The 22,033-nt window shown below is 41.8% G+C and overlaps 1 protein-coding gene across 10 annotated transcripts in view; it reads right to left on the reverse strand.

Moving 5' to 3' along the window:
- The window catches only part of LOC128698933 (uncharacterized), a 122,885-nt gene that overhangs the window by 66,837 nt on the left and 34,015 nt on the right, over window positions 1–22,033 (reverse strand). For 7 of the 10 annotated variants that reach the window (XM_070090306.1, XM_070090301.1, XM_070090303.1 and 4 more), the window contains one exon: window positions 17,843–18,316. In XM_070090306.1, coding sequence (XP_069946407.1) covers window positions 17,843–18,316 — 474 coding nt within the window. The remainder of the gene's footprint in view (window positions 1–17,842; window positions 18,317–22,033) is intronic. The other 3 variants (XM_070090305.1, XM_070090304.1, XM_070090307.1) reach the window with 2 other exon arrangements.

Below are 22,033 nucleotides of genomic sequence, written 5' to 3' on the forward strand. Positions count from 1 at the left end.
CTAAACGTCTATTTACTAGACGTTCCATTACTTTGCAAACTGCACTGGTAAGAGCAATGGGACGATAGTGGGAGGTTTCATGTCCCGTAGTGCCTGGTTTGCGGAAAGGGAGAACAATGGCGGATTTCCACAGCTGTGGAAGAACTCCTTGTGACCAAATAAGATTGTAAAGGCGTAATAGGACTGCAAGGGCTGACTGATGTAAATGTTGTAGCATACGAATATGAATGTCGTCGGGCCCAGCTGCCGATGATCGACAAGCTGAGAGTGTTGCCTCCAGTTCTTGAAGTGTAAAAGGCACATTATACTGTTCTTCTCTGAGAGAAGAAAAGTCCAAGGGTGCTAACTCTCTGGCAGACTTTGAGGAAAGAAATGAGGGGCATAGATGGAGTCCCTGAGAAATACGGACCAGATGATTGCCAATTTCATTGGCAACATCTAGTGGGTTTGCTATATCAACACCGGCAACTCGCAGAACAGGAGCCGGGTCAGGAGAATATTTACCACTCAGTTTTCGTACTTTTTTCCAGACTGCACTCATAGAGGAAGCAGAGGTGATGGTGGAGACATAATCTCGCCAGCAAGTGCGTTTAGCGTCACGGATGACACGGCGAGCGATCGCACGCTTCTGTTTAAAATCAAGGAGTCGCTCTGTGGTTCTATTGTACCGGTACCTGCCCCATGCAGCGCGTTTCAAACGTACTGCACGAGCACAAGCAGGAGACCACCAAGGCACGCATTTCTGAGAATGCCTGCCCGAAGTTTGGGGTATAGAATGAGAAGCTGCGGTGAAAACGGAGGACGAGAAGAGGTGTAAAAGCTCATCGATGGAGGACGAAGAAGGAACCTCTTTAAAAACAGTCAGGTGTGAGTAAAGGTTCCAATTTGCCCGATTAAATTGCCAGCGTGGGGTGCGAAGAGGTGGCGAATATGAAGGGGAAGAAAGAATGATTGGGAAATGATCACTGTCATGTAAGTCCGGGAGAACAGACCAAGTAAAGTCTAATGCGGCGGAGGAAGAGCAAACTGAGAGATCGATGCAAGAGAGAGTATGAGTCCGAGGATCAAAATGGGTGTGAGTACCTGTATTTAAAACATGGAGGGGGTGGGTGGCAAGAAAAGCCTCTAACTGAATTCCACGGGAATCACAGTGAGACCCTCCCCAGAGGAAATGGTGGGCATTAAAATCACCAAGTAACAGAATCGGTGGCGGTAATGACGAAACAAGGAAGGCAAAATCCGGAATAGATAATGCCCGAGAAGGAGAGAGATATAAAGAACAGAGCGTATACCACCTATGTAAGTGGATACGGGCTGCTGTGTAATGCAGCGAAGTATGAATAAATAGTTGATGGTACGGAATATCAGTGCGGAGAAGAAGGGCACTTTCATTAAAGGTCCCATCAGGAAAAGGATCTGAAGAATACAACAAATTATAGCCTGAGATGTGAGAAATAACAGCAGAGTGTAATTTTGGTTCCTGTAAGCAAACACCAACAGGGGCAAACTGGGAGAGTAACATCTGAAGCTCACCCCGATTACCCCTGAGGCCGCGTATATTCCACTGTAAAAAGGCCATGATTGGCAATGATAAAGATACTTGAAATCCGCAGGTAAGGGTTCCTACGGACTAGAAGGGTTAGAAAAGTCCACATGCGGAGGCAGTGGAAAATGTTCAAGCAGCGAAGGAACGGTGCGCTGTGAAGAAAGGAGTTGCGCAGATGGAGCAGAGGAGAGAGAAAGAGCGGAAGGTGGATCAGTGTCCATTGATGGTTTGGTCTCTGCAATATATTCAGAGATTGCTTCAAGTGTTTCGGAATTCAGAGATGTCGTATGGGAGACAATATTGGGAATGGTAGGGGGAGGATGAGTAAAGATTGGAACTGTATTGGACTGTACCAAGGTAGGGGGGGGCGAAAGGGTGGAGGGAACTGGAGAAGCGTGGCAGGGGACAGAAGAGACAGGAACCTGGGAGGTGGCAGAAGAGGAAGAAACTTGGGAGGGAACAGGGGAGGAAGGTACATTACGAGGAGGAGGGTGAACCTCTGCACTTGTAACCGAGCCAGTGAGAGGGGAAGAACTAGGGACAGAGACAGGGAGGGTAAAATGAGGAGGTGGAAGATGGGTAGGAGGTGTTACCGGACCTTTTTTTGACTTTTGAGAAGTAGAGGGACGATTGGGAAGAGGTGTCGTACGAGGTCTCGTCGATACTGAGGCTTGTAAGAGAGAACTCGAAGAAGCGAGATTAGACTGAGGCGTTGAAGTAGGGACGTCTGAGCCGAGGACAGCAAAAGGATTAGATACAGGAGTGATTATGGGAGAGGTAACCACAGAGGTGGGTGTAGAAGATGGGATACCAGAAGTGGGGGGACGTTTTGAAACACGGGAATAAGAAACACGTGGGAGTCTCCCTTGGAGGCGGAGATGAGAAACTGCCATGGCATAAGGGAGACCTTCTGTCTCTTTGAGGTAACGGATTTCCCGCTCGTTTAAATAGACCTGACAACGGCGAGAGTACGAAGGGTGAGCCTCATGACAGTTAAGGCAAGAGGGAGATCGATTGCAAGACGTATTAGAATGGTCATCGGCACCACAGACTGGGCATTCGGCGATAGATCTGCAATATTTCGCTGGATGGCCAAATCGCCAGCAATTTCTACACTGTTGTGGTGTAGGGATCACCTTTCGAACTTGTAACCGATGTCCTGCTATATAAACGGAGGATGGGAGTTCTCGGCTGTCAAAAGTTAAACGAGCCACATTGCTAGGGTATCGTCTCCGCCCACGGGCAGGAAGAACGTAAGTGTCTACCTTGAGGATTGGGAGATCTTGGAGTTCCAGCTGTTCGAGAATGTCGGTGCCACATGTCTGGAAATTTTGTTGAACTATGGTATGGGGCAGAATAACGGTACCACTACAAGAATTGAGGGAATGATGTTTTTCAAGGGTGACAGGAACAGTATCTATATGGGAAAGACGAGAGAGCTCACGAGCCTGGGTAGCATTCTGTACGGTAATGATGCGCGTACCGCTCTTAAGAGCATGAAAAGAAATATCTTTACCAACATGGCGTAGGAGTGCCTTGCCAATACTATGGTCAGAAAGATAGGCAGTAGAGGAAGTTGGTCGTAAAGTGAAGAATTTAGTCCACTGTTCAGTCTGAAACTGAGCGTGGAAAGGTAGTGAAGGACGTGTCAATCGTTTCTGAGAAGAACGAGAAGGTGAAGGTGGAGAAGTATCATCAGCAGGTAATTGTCGTTGACGTTTAGGCGTGGGACCAGAGTTGGTCCGACGTGGAACGGGTCGGCGATTTGAAAATTGCCGCACCGTAGAGGGAGAGGCCGGAAGCATAGTCAGAGGAGAGCGAAGGTCTGATAAATCGAAGGAGTCAGTCGAGGCCTCAGTACCTGAAGCGGGTGAGGAAACAGCACCGGCAATAGGTACAGAGGCATGAGGAATGTCTGAAGAGTGGTCCAAAGACGAGGCGGGGTCAGAACGGGGTGCGGTATCAAGAAGGGGCCCGGGGGTACTAGGTTCATGGACTAGGGCTGCCATGGTTAGGTTACTTCTTTCTTTTTGTTTTTAAGAAAAAAAAAGAAAGAAGAAAAGAAAATAAAAACAAAAAAAAAGAAAAAAAAAGGGGGGACCGGGGAGGGATAGTTCCTAGGAGGAATGAAAGGGCCAGAAATCTCCCTCCGCGCCCAAGAGGACTCGACACCGCTAGTAGCGCAGATGCAGCATGGAACCCGTGCCATACCCTACCCTTCATGCCAGTAAACCAGCAATCTGGGATAGCAACCTCACATCTGCCGAGCTACCTCGGTGGACAAAAGAGAGGGCGGCCGGATATCCGCCACAAAGCATACCTCCTTCAGCCACCACCCCCGGAATCCGAAAGGTGGCTTCCAGAGATACACCCGTCGCCCAAAAGACACCCAAAGCTACTCCGGGATACCGGAGAGGGATCGGGACATCCCTAGGCAATCCAGATTCCACGGCAAACTACGCCACCGCCAAGAAACCTCAACGGAATGGGATGGACCCCGGTGTCCTTTCCCCTACCTAGGAACTAGCGCGCCTGTGGGAGAAATCACGAAGGCTAAAAAGAGGAAGGGCAAAAGGGAGGGGTGAGGAGGAGGAGGAGGAATGGAAAAAGGGGAGGATGGGGAGGATGGGATAGGGGAGGGGAGAATGGGGGGTAATTAGGTTCGGTCTGAGGAAGAAGACCGACAGGGCTAATTCCTCAGACCAAGAGCCTCTTCACCACGCCAAGGAGCCCCCCTTGAAGAGGAATTCATTTGTAAAGCCTGAAAACGTAACTAATGAACAGAGGAAATGTTAGTTTAGTGCCAGGAATGCCTGCATTGTTTATTCTGGACCCTATTTTGAAACTGGAATATTCTGAACTTTGCATTAAATTGGCCAAATTACCAATTTCCGGTCACTTTATTTTGTTGTTGACACAATTGACTTGGCGATTTCTTGTGCTCAATCGATAGAATAGAAGTAATGCTAGTGAAATAGCTAAGAATTTTGTTGACTGGAATGCTGTAATTGGCCTAAAATGGGAGTCAAAGTCGGCAAAATCACCGATGCGTATATATCACCACACATCAAAATTCGTGAGAGCATAATTTCGTAAATTTTCAATCAAATTTCGTACTTTTTGTTTTATTACCTTCAGAAAAAGATTCTCTACCATTTCGTAAGAAAAAATAACAAAATTATTTTTTGAAAATTCTTGGACCCTGGTGCACACTTTAAAATTTGGCCTCTGGACCCTGAAAGGGTTAAAGACTCCACATTTTTGTTTACCTCTGGCACCCCAAATTTACCTACTACTCCCTCCACAACATTTTTGCCCACTTTAGCATTGAAATCCCCAACCACCATTGCTCTCACACTTGGTTCAAAACTCCCCATGCATTCACTCAACATTTCCCAAAATATCTCTCTCTCCTCTACACTTCTCTCTTCTCCATGTGCATATACTCTTACTATAACCCACTTTTCACATCCAACCTTTATTTTACTCCACATAATCCTTGAATTAATACATTTATAGTCCTTCTTTTCCTGCCATAGCTTATCCTTCAACATTATTGCTACTCCTCCTTTAGCTCTAACTCTATTTGAAACCCCCGACCTAATCCAATTTATTCCTCTTCACTGAAACTCCCACCCCTTCAGCTTTGTTTCACTTAAAGCCAGGACATCCAGCTTCTTCTCATTCATAACATCCACAATCATCTCTTTCTTATCATTTGCACAACATCCACGCACATTCAGACTTCCCGCTTTGACAATTTTCTTCTTATTCTTTTTAGTAATTATTACAGGAAAAGGGGTTACTAGCCCATTGTTCCCGGCATTTTAGTTGACTTTTACAACACGCATATCTTACGGAGGAAAGATTCTTATTCACTTCCCGCGGAGATGAAAGGAAACTAAATAAGAGCAAAAACTATTAAGAAAGCAGTAGAAAATGCAGATGGGTGCATATACATATACATGTACATGCATGTGCAATGTGACCTACATGTCAACAGAAGTAGCAAGACATACCTGTTATCTTATGTGTTTATGAGACAAAGAAAAGACACCAGCAATCCTACCATTACATAAAACAATTACAGGTTTGTGTTTCACACTCATTTGGCAGGACAGTAGTACCTCCTTGGGTGGTTGCTATCTACCAACCTACTACTATACAGTGGAACCTCTACTTATGAGTGCATCCACGTGCGAGTTTCTCCAGATACGAGCAGTCACTCTGTCAATTTTTTGCTTCCAGACGTGAGTGAAATTTCCAGATGCAAGCGGCCTCAACGTAGGTTCCTTGATGTTGGTGAAGGGCTCTTGCTCTTGATCTAAAGAATTTGATCTCAGTTGTTTGTTGGACTATATTATTGAAACTTGAGCAATGTATGATGGTTCGTAACATACACCAAAATTGAAAGAAATCAGACCATAAATAATGGAGTTCAATTCTCAGCCATTAGCCTCCAATTAGCAGTATATTTTCGCATGGTTTAGATGGTTGTATTCTTGTTTTTATGGTGTCATTTGATAGACCTGAAGATATACTACAGAAATAGATATGATTTTGATTGGTTTCACGATGAAAAGTACCTTGAAATTGTGCTCAAATTAGCAGAAATGTTCAATTCTTTGGCGATGTTAAGTGTAAATAAAGGATGTCACCATCCAATACCTGTCCGGTTGGCACTGCCCCTCAACTTTCACATACTGGAAAGCTCTTCGACACGCTAGCAAAAGTGGGAGCAGAGACCATGTGTTAGCAGTGGCAGACAACATGAAACAGCAGTGGCAGACCTTGTACCTTGAAAACAACCTTGTTGTAAACATGACTCAAGAAATCGTAATGACACGATTGCAAATAAACCATACCCCCGGCCGGGATTGAACCCGCGGTCATAGAGTCTCAAAACTCCAGCCCGTCGCGTTAGCCACTAGACCAGCTAGCCACAATAAGATTCATCCAACTAGGTATATTTCTACACCATAGGAAGGTTAGCACAGGCACCTCTGTGACCACAAATGCAAGTTTTTACAGACGAATCTCCAGCTAGCGTGGCCGTGACGGCAGTGAAGGGACTTGAGCTAGAGTTCGTCACGGCCACGCTAGCTGGAGATTCGTCTGTAAAAACTTGCATTTGTGGTCACAGAGGTGCCTGTGCTAACCTTCCTATGGTGTAGAAATATACCTAGTTGGATGAATCTTATTGTGGCTAGCTGGTCTAGTGGCTAACGCGACGGGCTGGAGTTTTGAGACTCTATGACTGCGGGTTCAATCCCGGCCGGGGGTATGGTTTAACCTTGTTGTACCCTAGTAACAAGAACAAGGGCTGCCGTCACCACCACTAGCCACATACGTAATGACATGTATTTTATTCATTCTAGTGTATATATCATGTTTCTGTTATTAATATAGTCATATTAAATGAATTTTGATAGATAAATAAGCCACAGAGTTGATATTAGGGAAATTATTGAAGTATTTTGTTGTGAGTACAGTAATTATAGGTGAGTGAGGTGAAAGTGTTGAATGATGAAAGTATTTTCTTTTTGGGGATTTTCTTTCGTTTTGGGTCACCCTGCCTCGGTGGGAGACGACCGACTTGTAAAAAAAAAAAATTGTCGCGCCTGGAATTCCACTGGAATGGATTAATTCCATTTCAGTTAATTTAAATGAGGAAAATTGACTCTGCAAATGAGCAAATCCAGATGCGAGCAAGGTCACGGAATGGATTAAACTCGTAAGTAGAGGTTCCACTGTACTGGTTTATGCAGTACAATAAAGTAAATAAATGCCTAAATAAAAATCACACACACAAAAAAATTAAAATACAATGTTTCACTAAGAAAACAAAAGTAACAGATTTAAAAAAACTTTGTAATAGTTCTGGAAAATTAAACAAGTAGGCAGTGATGTAGAATGAGTTGATAAAAATATTGCCTTTTTCTGATCTTCCAATTTTCAGTTGAATATATGAAATTTTAAAAAAAATGAGGGAAATATATAAATTGATAAAAATCTAGCCATTATGCTTCAATAACAAAGATTTAATACTCACCAGTTCAAACTCTGCTGTAGCTCTGTGACTCATTTTAAATAGACAAGACTTCAACCACTGACCTTATAGATATTAGTTGTCATCTGGTGCATCCAGTCTATCATGCTGACTACAACTAAGAAAATAAAAAATCTCACTGACATCATTTATCCAACATTAATAATCTTGTAAGGTGAGAGTGGGAAGGGTTAGGCTAGAAGAGCAAGTGATTACCTATGTGCACACTAAAACAAGTACAGTAAAACCTTACACTGACGGATTTCATCAATTTTGAAAAAAAAAATAAAAAAGGCTGGACAAATACACTAATTATCGGAAAAAAATGGACAAAGGTACATAATTCTGCATTTTGTCCATAGCAATAGTGTCTGGCTGTCTTCTGAAGTACCGGTACAACTCCAACATTGGTTCAGTATGGGCCAAAATGGTCACTTCTAGGACAAAACATTTGCTTGGTACTTGCCTAAAAGAGACATCCAGGAGCTGTCAGTTTTGATTCTTCACGGAGCGGAAAGCTACCCTCACCTGTTAGTGCTCACTCACCCACACTCTTGTCATTCAGGCTCTAATTTTACCTGGCTTTAGGGCATTTTGCGCAACTTTATTAACATACAGTGGACCCTCGACCAACGATGGCATCGATTAACGATAAATCTGACTAGCAATACATTTTAACGCAAAAATTTTGCCTCGACTAGCGCTTAAAAACCCGACCAGCGCTATTCGTTCCATACCCTATGCGTCCACTTTGGCCTGAGCGCGCCTCACTTGTCCCTTGGGTGCCAGTGTTTACAAGCCAGCCAGCCACCGCGGTCGCTTCCAAACATACAACTGGAACATTTCATATTATCACAGCCTTTGTAGTGATTGCACCTGCAAAATAAGTCACCATGGGCCCCAAGAAAGCTTCTAGTGCCAACCCTACAGCAAAAAGGGTGAGAATTACTATGGAGATGAAGAAAGAGATCATTGCTAAGTATGAAAGTGGAGTGCGTGTCTCTGAGCTGGTCAGGTTGTATAATAAACCCCAATCAACCATCGCTACTATTGTGGGCAAGAAAACGGCAATCAAGGAAGTTGTTCTTGCCAAAGGTGCAACTATGTTTTCGAAACCGAGATCGCAAGTGATAGAAGATGTTGAGAGACTTTTATTGGTGTGGATAAACGAGAAACAGATAGCAGGAGACAGCATCTCTCAAGCGATCATATGTGAAAAGGCTAGGAAGTTGCATGACGATTTAATTACAAAAATGCCAGCAACTAGTGATGTGAGTGAATTTAAGGCCAGCAAAGGTTGGTTTGAGAGATTTAAGAAGCGTAGTGGCATTCATAGTGTGATAAGGCATGGTGAGGCTGCCAGTTCGGACCACAAATCGGCTGAAAAATATGTGCAGGACTTCAAGGAGTGCATAGACAGTGAAGGACTGAAACCTGAACAAGTGTTTAATTGTGACGAAACAGGCCTGTTTTGGAAGAAAATGCCAAGCAGGACCTACATTACTCAGGAGGAAAAGGCACTCCCAGGACATAAGCCTATGAAAGACAGGCTTACTCTGTTGATGTGTGCCAATGCTAGTGGTGATTGCAAAGTGAAGCCTTTATTGGTGTATCACTCTGAAACTCCCAGAGTGTTCAGGAAAAACAATGTCCTCAAGGCTAATTTGTGTGTGCTGTGGAGGGCAAACAGTAAGGCATGGGTCACCAGGGACTTTTTCTATGACTGGTTACACCATGCATTTGCCCCCAATGTGAAAAATTACCTAATTGAAAAGAAATTAGACCTTAAGTGCCTCCTGGTATTAGACAATGCTCATGGTCATCCTTCAGACTTGGCAGAGCGACTTTCTAGGGACATGAGCTTCATTAAGGTGAAGTTTTTGCCTCCTAATACCACTCTTCTCCTGCAGCCCATAGACCAGCAGGTCATTTCCAACTTCAAGAAACTGTACACAAAAGCTATGTTTGAAAGGTGCTTTGAAGTGACCTCAGAAACTCAACTGACTCTAAGAGAGTTTTGGAAAGATCATTTTACCATCCTCAATTGTGTAAACATTATAGGTAAGGCTTGGGAGGAAGTGACTAAGAGGACATTGAACTCTGCTTGGAAAAAACTGTGGCCAGAATGTGTAGACAAAAGGGATTTTGAAGGGTTTGAGGCTAACCCTGAGAATCCTATGCCAGTTGAGGAATCCATTGTGGCATTGGGGAAGTCCTTGGGGTTGGAGGCTAGTGGGGAGGATGTGGAAGAGTTGGCGGTGGAGGACAGTGAAGAACTAACCACTGATGAGCTGCTAGATCATCTTGAACAGCAAGAGGGCAGACCTGAGGAAGCTGCTTCAGAGGAGGGGAGAGAGAAATTGAAGAAGTTGCCTTCTTCTAAGATAAAGGAAATGTGTGCAAAGTGGTTAGAAGTGCAAACCTTTTTTGATGAAAATCACCCTGACACAGCTACTGCAAGCCGTGCTGGTGACTATTACACTGACAATGTTGTGAACCACTTTAGGAAAGTCATAAAGGAACGAGAGGTACAGGCCTCTATGGACAGATATGTTGTGCGACAGAAGTCCAGTGACTCTGAAGCTGGTCCTAGTGGCATTAAAAGAACAAGGGAAGTAACCCCAGAAAAAGACTTGCTGCCTCAAGTGCTAATGGAAGGGGATTCCCCTTCTCAACAATAACACCTCTCCCCTCCTCCTATCCCAACAATCATCACCAGATCTTCAATAAAGGTAAGTGTCATGTAACTGTGCATGTAATCTTCAGTTTGTGTGTATTAAAATTAATATTTCATGTGGTAAAAAAAATTTTTTTTCAATACTTCTGGGTGTCTTGCACGGATTAATTTGATTTCCATTATTTCTTATGGGGAAAATTAACTTGACTAACGATAATTCTGACTAACGATGAGCTCTCAGGAACGGATTAATATCGCTGGTTGAGGGTCCACTGTATTAAGTCAAGTGCAATTAACAATGGCTTCTAAAACAAGTGGTGGTACAAGAGAAAACATGTGGTTCTCAGAGTTGAGGAGACGCTTGAAATAATAAAGGTTGGCATCTCAGTGGTATGGATGTATGAAGAATATGGTGTTAAGAAATTGTGTGAGATATCCATAGGACAAACTCACAACCTTCACATGTTCCTTTTTCAACCATTTACGTCTTCTCAGCCATCAACACCTCAGCATCTACATGTTCTCAGCCATTAACAACTTCTCAGCCATCAACATCCTCTCTGCCCCCCCCCCCCCCCCACATCTTCTCAGCCATCTATAAAAGTTATTCTGAGCTACCACTATTGATCACAGCAGTTTACACCTCATCTCTTCACCACAAAAGTAAAATTACTGTAGAATACTATAAAATTACTATACAATACAGTAATGTAGTAGTACAGGTCACAATATCCGTATTCTTAGTGTCAAGTCGTCTACAAATTAGCATATAAAGTCCGCTACTTCAGAAGGCAACCAGATGATCATGAACTATTAACTTCATAATCTGCGAGTTGCAGACACTTGGCATTATCATACATTCCCTCTGCCCAATAAGTCCATTAATGAAAGGTGTTACTGTACTCTAATGTTTACCTACAGAATCAATGTTTTGTTTTTTACCTTCCTGTACATCAGCCCTGAAATCATTTTCCTCAGTATACTAGGGGGAGTTTATTTTACACAAACAGGAAGAGTCCTGTATTTCACTAAACATCACAATAAATTAACTGAGGCAAGATACAAGTGTGCCCAACTATGGATGTGAAAAACATTTTTAATTATGCAAACCATTATTATTCATGGGGAAACACTAAACCCACAGGGGTCATACAACACCAGGGGAATGGGAGGCACAGTAATCAGGTCTGAATGAGAGCTACAGTAGATATACCAATTTTTTCTCCCATTTTTCAATGAGGGCATTTCCAAGGTATTGAAGTCATTGTATGTAGGTCTCACTTAGGATCAACCAAGTTACAAACATCCACCCTTATTAACAGGGTACTTGGGAACCAATAAATTTCTTACAAAAGAACATCTGCAGAAATGAACACTTTTTGTGAGGCTTCTAATTTGTTTGGTTCAACCAAACAGGCTGTCAAGAACTATAAATTGAACAATTAAGATTTTGTTAAAGCTGAAGTATAAAAAAAAATTTCTTATTTTCTTACCAAATGAACTGTCACTTAGTTCATGTTCATTTTACACGTGTTGAGAGTTCATGTTTGATTGGTAGAAAATTATAAAGACCTATTGATTAGTAATTATTTTTGTTAAAGGTAAATTATAAATTTTTCTGTCAATATTTTTTTTAGCATATGCATTCCTATTTTGTGCATGTTCATGTTATGCATGTTTGGAAAATTGCAGATACTATAATAATTATATTAGGTCTGTTGGGCAACAGCTGGATATGATTAATATGCAACTGATGTTGACAGTGGCTCATCTCCACTCTCAACACATTCTTCTCTCAGTAATACACAGCCTGGGTTTGCAATTATCCTCACCATTTCTACCCACACTACATAAGTCCAAGCATCTAACAGCTTCACCCTAAGTGAGAGGGTAGAGAGCAGGTACAGTGTTGTTAACATACAATGGACAACAAAGAGGGAATCGTACTGCTGTTGCTGCCTCTGCTGTGTTGTCTCTATAATGTTTTTAATTACATCATTCAAAAATTACAGAAATTAGATCTGAAATATAGCTCAGGAACACATCTCATTATAACATAGGTGTTTATGGAAAAAACAGGTTGAGAGTTCCGAATGCTCAACGAATTAATTATTTCCATTTGTGCATTAGGGTTGCAAGTAAGGACCTACTATATTTAGCTCCAAGAGCTAGTACACAAAAGGGTCAGTTTCACAGTAAGCTTGACCAATATTTTGGAAAAGATAGGAGCAGGAAAAGAGTAAACACCAGAAACAGAGAAGATGGAGAAAAATAGGATGAAAAGGAGGGCATATATCTGGGGTGGAGGGAAGGAGGGTTCAAGATCATCCTAGAAGAGGTTGGAGGGAGAGGGTTAAGGAGGCTTCAAGTGCCAGGGGCTTGGACATCCAACGGGCTTGTGCAGGCAAAGTAGATAGGAGTGGATGCAAGTAGCTTTTATGAACCAATATACTGTTAATGTGTGAGCAAAGAAACATTTGTGAAGGAATTCAGGGAATCCAGTAAACTGAACTGGAGTCTTGGAGGTAGAAAGTACAGTGACCATAGGGATGTTGCAGTTTGTAGAGTAATGTTAGCATGCTTCTGGCAAGATAGTGATTGAATGAGTGACAGCTAAAATGTTTTTCTTCTCTGTTAGATAACGCTATCTTGGTGGGAGAAATCCAGTGTTAAAAAAAAAAAAATCACAGAGAAGCATGTACTACTAAAGATTACTACAAAGTGGAGGAGCTTTGCAAAAATGAACACTTTATATTTGAGAAGATAGTGTATGTAAAGAAACTGGCCTGGCCTAATGTGTAAAATTCTATAAGAGTGTCTGGACAAGCTGTACATATGGTAATTTTTTTTTTTTTATTAACACATCAGCCATTTCCCACCAAGGTAGGGTGGCCCCCAAAAAAAGAAAAACTTTCATCATTTGTTACCAATTATTCAGGTTATTCTGATCATGTGTGAAATTTCCATGAGTTAGACATTCACAAAACACTCATGCCATTTATGCAAGACAAGAACTGATATCACATTGGAGAAAGGGAGTATGGAAGAAGTGAATGTTTTCAGATATCTGGGAGGTAACGTGTCAGCGGATGGGTTTACGAAGGATGAGGTTAATCACAGAATTGATGAAGAAAAAAAGGTGAGTGGTGTGTTGAGGTATATTTTATTTATTATTTATTATCACACTGGCCGATTCCCACCAAGGCAGGGTGGCCCGAAAAAGAAAAACTTTCACCATCATTCACTCCATCACTGTCTTGCCAGAAGGGTGCTTTACACTACAGTTTTTAAACTGCAACATTAACACCCCTCCTTCAGAGTGCAGGCACTGTACTTCCCATCTCCAGGACTCAAGTCCGGCCTGCCGGTTTCCCAGAATCCCTTCATAAATGTTACTTTGCTCACACTCCAACAGCACGTCAAGTATTAAAAACCATTTGTCTCCATTCACTCCTATCAAACACGCTCACGCATGCCTGCTGGAAGTCCAAGCCCCTCGCACACAAAACCTCCTTTACCCCCTCCCTCCAACCCTTCCTAGGCCGACCCCTACCCCGCCTTCCTTCCACTACAGACTGATACACTCTTGAAGTTATTCTGTTTCGCTCCATTCTCTCTACATGTCCAAACCACCTCAACAACCCTTCCTCAGCCCTCTGGACAACAGTTTTGGTAATCCCGCACCTCCTCCTAACTTCCAAACTACGAATTCTCTGCATTATATTCACACCACACATTGCCCTCAGACATGACATCTCCACTGCCTCCAGCCTTCTCCTCGCTGCAACATTCATCACCCACGCTTCACACCCATATAAGAGCGTTGGTAAAACTATACTCTCATACATTCCCCTCTTTGCCTCCAAGGACAAAGTTCTTTGTCTCCACAGACTCCTAAGTGCACCACTCACTCTTTTTCCCTCATCAATTCTATGATTCACCTCATCTTTCATAGACCCATCCGCTGACACGTCCACTCCCAAATATCTGAATACGTTCACCTCCTCCATACTCTCTCCCTCCAATCTGATATTCAATCTTTCATCATCTAATCTTTTTGTTATCCTCATAACCTTACTCTTTCCTGTATTCACCTTTAATTTTCTTCTTTTGCACACCCTACCAAATACATCCACCAATCTCTGCAGCTTCTCTTCAGAATCTCCCAAGAGCACAGTGTCATCAGCAAAGAGCAGCTGTGACAACTCCCACTTTGTGTGTGATTCTTTATCTTTTAACTCCACGCCTCTTGCCAAGACCCTCGCATTTACTTCTCTTACAACCCCATCTATAAATATATTAAACAACCACGGTGACATCACACATCCTTGTCTAAGGCCTACTTTTACTGGGAAAAAATTTCCCTCTTTCCTACATACTCTAACTTGAGCCTCACTATCCTCGTAAAAACTCTTCACTGCTTTCAGTAACCTACCTCCTACACCATACACTTGCAACATCTGCCACATTGCCCCCCTATCCACCCTGTCATACGCCTTTTCCAAATCCATAAATGCCACAAAGACCTCTTTAGCCTTATCTAAATACTGTTCACTTGTATGTTTCACTGTAAACACCTGGTCCACACACCCCCTACCTTTCCTAAAGCCTCCTTGTTCATCTGCTATCCTATTCTCCGTCTTACTCTTAATTCTTTCAATTATAACTACCATACACTTTACCAGGTACACTCAACAGACTTATCCCCCTATAATTTTTGCACTCTCTTTTATCCCCTTTGCCTTTATACAAAGGAACTATGCATGCTCTCTGCCAATCCCTAGGTACCTTACCCTCTTCCATACATTTATTAAATAATTGCACCAACCACTCCAAAACTATATCCCCACCTGCTTTTAACATTTCTATCTTTATCCCATCAATCCCGGCTGCCTTACCCCCTTTCATTTTACCTACTGCCTCACGAACTTCCCCCACACTCACAACTGGCTCTTCCTCACTCCTACAAGATGTTATTCCTCCTTGCCCTATACACGAAATCATAGCTTCCCTATCTTCATCAACATTTAACAATTCCTCAAAATATTCCCTCCATCTTCCCAATACCTCTAACTCTCCATTTAATAACTCTCCTCTCCTATTTTTAACTGACAAATCCATTTGTTCTCTAGGCTTTCTTAACTTGTTAATCTCACTCCAAAACTTTTTCTTATTTTCAACAAAATTTGTTGATAACATCTCACCCACTCTCTCATTTGCTCTCTTTTTACATTGCTTCACCACTCTCTTAACCTCTCTCTTTTTCTCCATATACTCTTCCCTCCTTGCATCACTTCTACTTTGTAAAAACTTCTCATATGCTAACTTTTTCTCCCTTACTACTCTTTACATCATCATTCCACCAATCGCTCCTCTTCCCTCCTGCACCCACTTTCCTGTAACCACAAACTTCTGCTGAACACTAACACTACATTTTTAAACCTACCCCATACCTCTTCGACCCCATTGCCTATGCTCTCATTAGCCCATCTATCCTCCAATAGCTGTTTATATCTTACCCTAACTGCCTCCTCTTTTAGTTTATAAACCTTCACCTCTCTCTTCCCTGATGCTTCTATTCTCCTTGTATCCCATCTACCTTTTACTCTCAGTGTAGCTACAACTAGAAAGTGATCTGATATATCTGTGGCCCCTCTATAAACATGTACATCCTGAAGTCTACTCAACAGTCTTTTATCTACCAATACATAATCCAACAAACTACTGTCATTTCGCCCTACATCATATCGTGTATACTTATTTATCCTCTTTTTCTTAAAATATGTATTACCTATAACTAAACCCCTTTCTATACAAAGTTCAATCAAAGGGCTCCCATTATCATTTACACCTGGCACCCCAAACTTACCTACCACACCCTCTCTAAAAGTTTCTCCTACTTTAGCATTCAGGTCCCCTACCACAATTACTCTCTCACTTGGTTCAAAGGCTCCTATACATTCACTTAACATCTCCCAAAATCTCTCTCTCCTCTGCATTCCTCTCTTCTCCAGGTGCATACACGCTTATTATGACCCACTTCTCGCATCCAACCTTTACTTTAATCCACATAATTCTTGAATTTACACATTCATATTCTCTTTTCTCCTTCCATAACTGATCATTTAACATTACTGCTACACCTTCCTTTGCTCTAACTCTCTCAGATACTCCAGATTTAATCCCATTTATTTCCCCCCACTGAAACTCTCCTACCCCCTTCAGCTTTGTTTCGCTTAGAGCCAGGACATCCAACTTCTTTTCATTCATAACATCAGCAATCATCTGTTTCTTGTCATCCGCACTACATCCACGCACATTTAAGCATCCCAGTTTTATAAAGTTTTTCTTCTTCTCTGTTTTAGTAAATGTATACAGGAGAAGGGGTTACTAGCCCATTGCTCCCGGCATTTTAGTCGCCTCATACGACACGCATGGCTTACGGAGGAAAGATTCTTTTCCACTTCCCCATGGACAATAGAAGAAATAAAAAAGAACAAGAGCTATTTAGAAAAAGGAGAAAAACCTAGATGTATGTATATATATATGCATGTGCGTGTCTGAAGTGTGACCAAAGTGTAAGTAGGAGAAGCAAGATATCCCTGTTATCTAGCGTGTTTATGAGACAGAAAAAGAAACCAGCAATCCTACCATCATGCAAAACAGTTACAGGTTTTTGTTTCACAGTCATTTGGCAGGACGGTAGTACTTCCCTGGGTGGTTGCTGTCTACCAACCTACTACTTGAGGTATATGTGGAGACAAAAAAACGTTATCTATGGAGGCAAAGGAAATGTATGAAAGTATAGTGGTATCAACACTCTTATATGGGCGTGAAGCTTGGGTTATAAATGCTGCAGTGAGGAGGTGGTTGGAGGCAGTGGAGATGCCCTGTCTAAGGGCAATGTGTGGTGTAAATATTATGCAGAGAATTCGAAGTGTGGAAATAGGTGTGGAGTTTAAAGTATTAGTCAGAGGGCTGAAGAGGGGTTGTTGAGGTAGTTCTGTCATTTAGAGAGAATGGATCAAAGTAGAATGACATGGAGAGCGTATAAATCTGTAGGGGAAGGAAGGCGGGGTAGGGGTCGTCCTCAAAAAAGGCTGGAGGGAGGGGGTAAAGAAGGTTTTGTAGGCGAGGGGCTTGGACTTCCAGCAAGCATGCATAAGCGTGTTAGATAGGAGTGAATGGAAACTAATGGTTTTTGGGACCTGACAAGTTGTTGGAGTGTGAGCAGGATAATAGTGAAGGGATTCAGGGAAACTGGTTATTGTTATATAGCCAGACTTGAGTACCGGAAATGGGAAGTACAATGCCTGCACTTTAAGAGAGAGGTTTGGGATATTGGCAGTTTGGATGGATATGTTATATATCTTTATATATGCATCTAAACCATTGTATCTGGGCACCTCTGCAAAGACAGTGATTATGTATGAGTGAGGTGAAAGTGTTGAATGATGATGAAAGTGTTTTCTCTTTGGGGATTTTCTTTCTTTTTGGGTCACCCTGCCTCGGTGGAAGATGGCCGACTTGTTGAGAAAAAAAAAAAAATATGTCATGAACACCTAGTCACCTGTTGCTTTTGTTGCTGGTGTTGATTCCCAAGTTGTTGTGATAGCATCCTACGCTGCTGTGCAGTATTAGGTTTGTTTACCTTGCCTCGGCCACTACCCTTCTGTTGGGTGTGCAGTCTGTTTTCAAGTTGCTTTAAATACTGATCTTGATAAGAAGCTTGGTGTTCATCCTGTGACTGTTGCTGTTGCTGAAGAACAGGAGTGCCAAGTCTCTGCAAGGGACTGTTTCGTTGAAGCCTGGTCCCCTGGCTTCTAGAAGGAACAAGAGATGCTGAAGCCTGATGGCTGGCTACGCGCAACCCTTGGCTGTTCAGCACAGAAGATACATGTGTGGATGAGTGTGGTGGCAATAGAGGGGTAGATTGAGTCAATTGTGCTTGTCCACCCACCTGTGCTGGGGACTGGGCACGCACGTTGCTCAAGTTAATTGGAGTACGTACTATGTGCACGTAACCTTTATCATCTTCAAGTGTCTGAAAGGTAAAAAATCTATTACTAGTAATTAAGCAGAAATAATTTTTCAAATTTGGACGAAACACAAATATAATACCTGTGATGTAAATAACAATACTACAGCTACTTGTTCCTTACAGTCATCAGGCATTACTCAACAAGGCAGGGAGATAAAATAAGAAAGCAATCACCATCACCTGCTCTCTGTTTTTCCATGAGCTAATGAAAAGAATATGAAACAATCATTGAGAGAGAATGGTAAAATATGAATAAGGAAATATTGCTGAGACTGACTGACTAAACCTTTCACACAGGAAAGGTTGAAGGGAAGGGTAAAGATTTTGTGTGCGAGGGGCTTGGACTTCCAGTAAGCATGCATGAACGTGTTAGATAGGAGTAGAGACAAATGGTTTTTAGGACTTGACGTGCTGTTGGAATGTGAGCAAGGTAACATTTATGAAGAGATGCAGGGAAACCAGCACGCTGGACTAGAGTCCTGGAGATGGGAAGTACAGTGCCTGCACTCTAAAGGAGGGGTGTTAATGTTTTTTTTTTTTTTTTTTTTTTAACAAGTCGACCGTCTCCCACCGAGGCAGGGTGACCCAAAAAAAAAGAAAGAAAATCCCCAAAAAGAAAATACTTTCATCATCATTCAACACTTTCACCACACTCACACTTTATCACTGCTTTTGCAGAGGTGCTCAGAATACAACAGTTTAGAAGCATATACGTATAGAGATACACAACATATCCCTCCAAACTGCCAATATCCCAAACCCCTCTTTTAAAGTGCAGGCATTGTACTTCCCATTTCCAGGACTCAAGTCCGACTATATGAAAATAACCGGTTTCCCTGAATCCCTTCACTAAATATTACGTTGCTGTTTTATAACTGTAGTGTAAGCATGCCTCTGGCAAGACAGTGATGGAATGATAATAAAAGAGTTTCTTTTGTGGGCTACCCTGCCTTGGTGGGAAGCAGCTGATGTATTAATAAAAAAATATATACATATTTTTTAATGGAAAATTAGCATTAAGCACAAAGGTCCTGAGGATATGATTTTCTTAATTAAAAGTCAATCTGGTGTACTTAGTATTTTATAGGAAAGGTTGCAATTAAGTCTTTCACTGTCCAGACCCCTGATATCAATATTGCTCTCGGTGTCTACTTTAAAAAAAATCTTCTGAAATTTGGTGTAAAACTTACAGAATTACACAGGCACAAAGTTACCAATTTACACAACAATTTTGCCCGTGCTGGGTGCTATTTTAACCCAATTCCACTGTTCCTTTGACCAAATTCATAGCTATTTCACGAGTATGCCTTCTGGCCTATCGACTGAGCACAAGAAACTGCTCATTCATCTATTGCAGCTACCCTATGAAGTGAACAGAAGTTGGAATTTGGCCAGTTTTTCACAAAATTAAAAAATACCAATAAAAATAGTCTAAAATAAACAATGGAGACATTCCTGACACTAAAACAACATTTCTTCTGTTCATTAACCCTTTGACTGTCGCAACCCCCAATCCTGAGGTGTCTCCTGGTGTCGCAAAATTTAAAAAAAAAAAAAAATCTTATGAAATGATAGAGAATCTTTTCCCGATTGTAATGACACCAAAAAAACGAAATTTGATGGAAAACTGACAGAATTATGCTCTCGCGAAGTTAGCGACCTCGGCGCTGTTTAAAAGTCGGCGATTTCGCCCACTTTGAGCCCTATTTTCGGCTAATTCCATTGTTCCAGTTGCCCAAACTCATAGCTATTTCTTTAGAACTCCATTTTTTCTATCGATTGAGTACAAGAAACTGCCCATTTACCGATTTCAACTACCTAATAATGTGGTCAGAAATTTGCAATTTGGCCAATTTCACGAAAACTAAAAAAATTGACAATTTCAAAATAAGGTCCAGAATGAACAATGCAGACATTCCTGGCTCTAAAATAACATTTTCTTTGCTCATCACTCATGTCTCCAGGCCCCTCTGATATTACTCTTGCTTTCTATTTTGAGTTTTTATTCAAACAAAAAATAGAAGACTTACTATTATGCAGACTACTGCAATACTGTAATAATTGTATAAATAACATCAACCCATTCATGACTGCATATTAGAATGGCTAGTTGGACATTTATTGGACAATGGCATCATTTGTTTACTTTTGAACATTGGCAAAAATCAAACATTTCCCCTACTTTGATCTCCATTTCTAGGTTCTTTTTATAGTAAAATCAATCAAAATCACCTCTATTTCTATAATATGTTTTCCATTCTATCAAATGAGACCAAGAAAACGAGAATACAACCATAAATACTATACGAAAATAGACCACAAAGTCGGCATTTTAATTAAAAAAAACGGTCGGAGGTTTTTTTTTCTCATTATGCACTGCGTGCTCCAGGATTTTTTTTATATGGTGCACACTGACCACACAGACCCATTCTCTCACATGTGGGCCTACCAGCTTTCTCATGCTTGATTTGAAGCCGCTAGAATTTATGAGTATATATACGTCAAACACGGTACCTCGTAAGACGTATATATACCTCCGCGACAGTCAAAGAGTTAATCACATCCCCAGGCCTCTTCTATATTACACTTGTCTTCCATTTTGAATTCACTATCATAAAAACAGAAGATTTACTCTATTTCTTAGCTAACAAAATATAACCAGGAATTATTTGTTATGATTTACGGTGTCCTAACACACCTACCATCCGACTTACGACCTGCTCGACATACGTCCACTCGACTTACGACCGTGCATCTGGCAGCTGGGCTGGGCCGGCTGATGCACACCGCTGTACAATATCTGACAAGACTCGTAACGGCAATGCATCATGCAGGCAGCATCAGTTTGAGTAACCCTGCCCTATCAGCAGCATCATACTGTATTAACTGCACTAACTGGACAGTAAATTTCACCATGGCCCCTAAGATGAAGTCTGAATCTTGCACTGAAGATTGTGGCAAGAAAGGCTCTTACCCTCGAACTCTATTTGTTTTCAGTGTTGCACATAAACCTGTGTGTCTGTCTGCCTGTATATCTGTATCTGTCTATCTCTGTGTGTGTTTGTCTACCTGTGTGTCTATCTTTGTCTACCTTTGTGTCTGTCTACCTGTGTGTCTGTCTTTGTCTACCTGTGTGTCTGTCTTTGTCTACCTGTGTGTCTGTCTTTCTGTCTACCTGTGTGTCTGTCTTTCTGTCTACCTGTGTGTCTGTCTTTCTGTCTACCTGTGTGTCTGTCTTTCTGTCTACCTGTGTGTCTGTCTTTCTGTCTACCCATGTGCCTGTCTTTCTGTCTACCTGTGTGTCTGTCTTTCTGTCTACCTGTGTGTCTGTCTTTCTGTCTACCTGTGTGTCTGTCTTTCTGTCTACCTGTGTGTCTGTCTTTCTGTCTACCTGTGTGTCTGTCTTTCTGTCTACTTGTGTGTCTCTGTGTGGCTGTCTTTCTGTCTACCTGTGTGTTTCTCCACATGCTTGTCTGTCTTTCTGTCTACCTGTGTGTCTGTCTTTCTGTCTACCTGTGTGTCTGTCTCTGTCTGCTTGTCTGTCTCAGAGCCACTCATTAAGAGTGTAATTGATCTTGAAGATGCCATATTAATAATGATAATAACACAATAATAATCACTGAGGTGCATTAAATGTGTATAAAACGTTAATATAGACATTTTGCTTAATCTATGATTTTTTTTCAGAATTATATAATAAACATGCTACATAATATATAA

Source organism: Cherax quadricarinatus, chromosome 31 (genome assembly GCF_038502225.1).
Source record: "Cherax quadricarinatus isolate ZL_2023a chromosome 31, ASM3850222v1, whole genome shotgun sequence".
NCBI lineage: Eukaryota > Metazoa > Arthropoda > Malacostraca > Decapoda > Parastacidae > Cherax > Cherax quadricarinatus.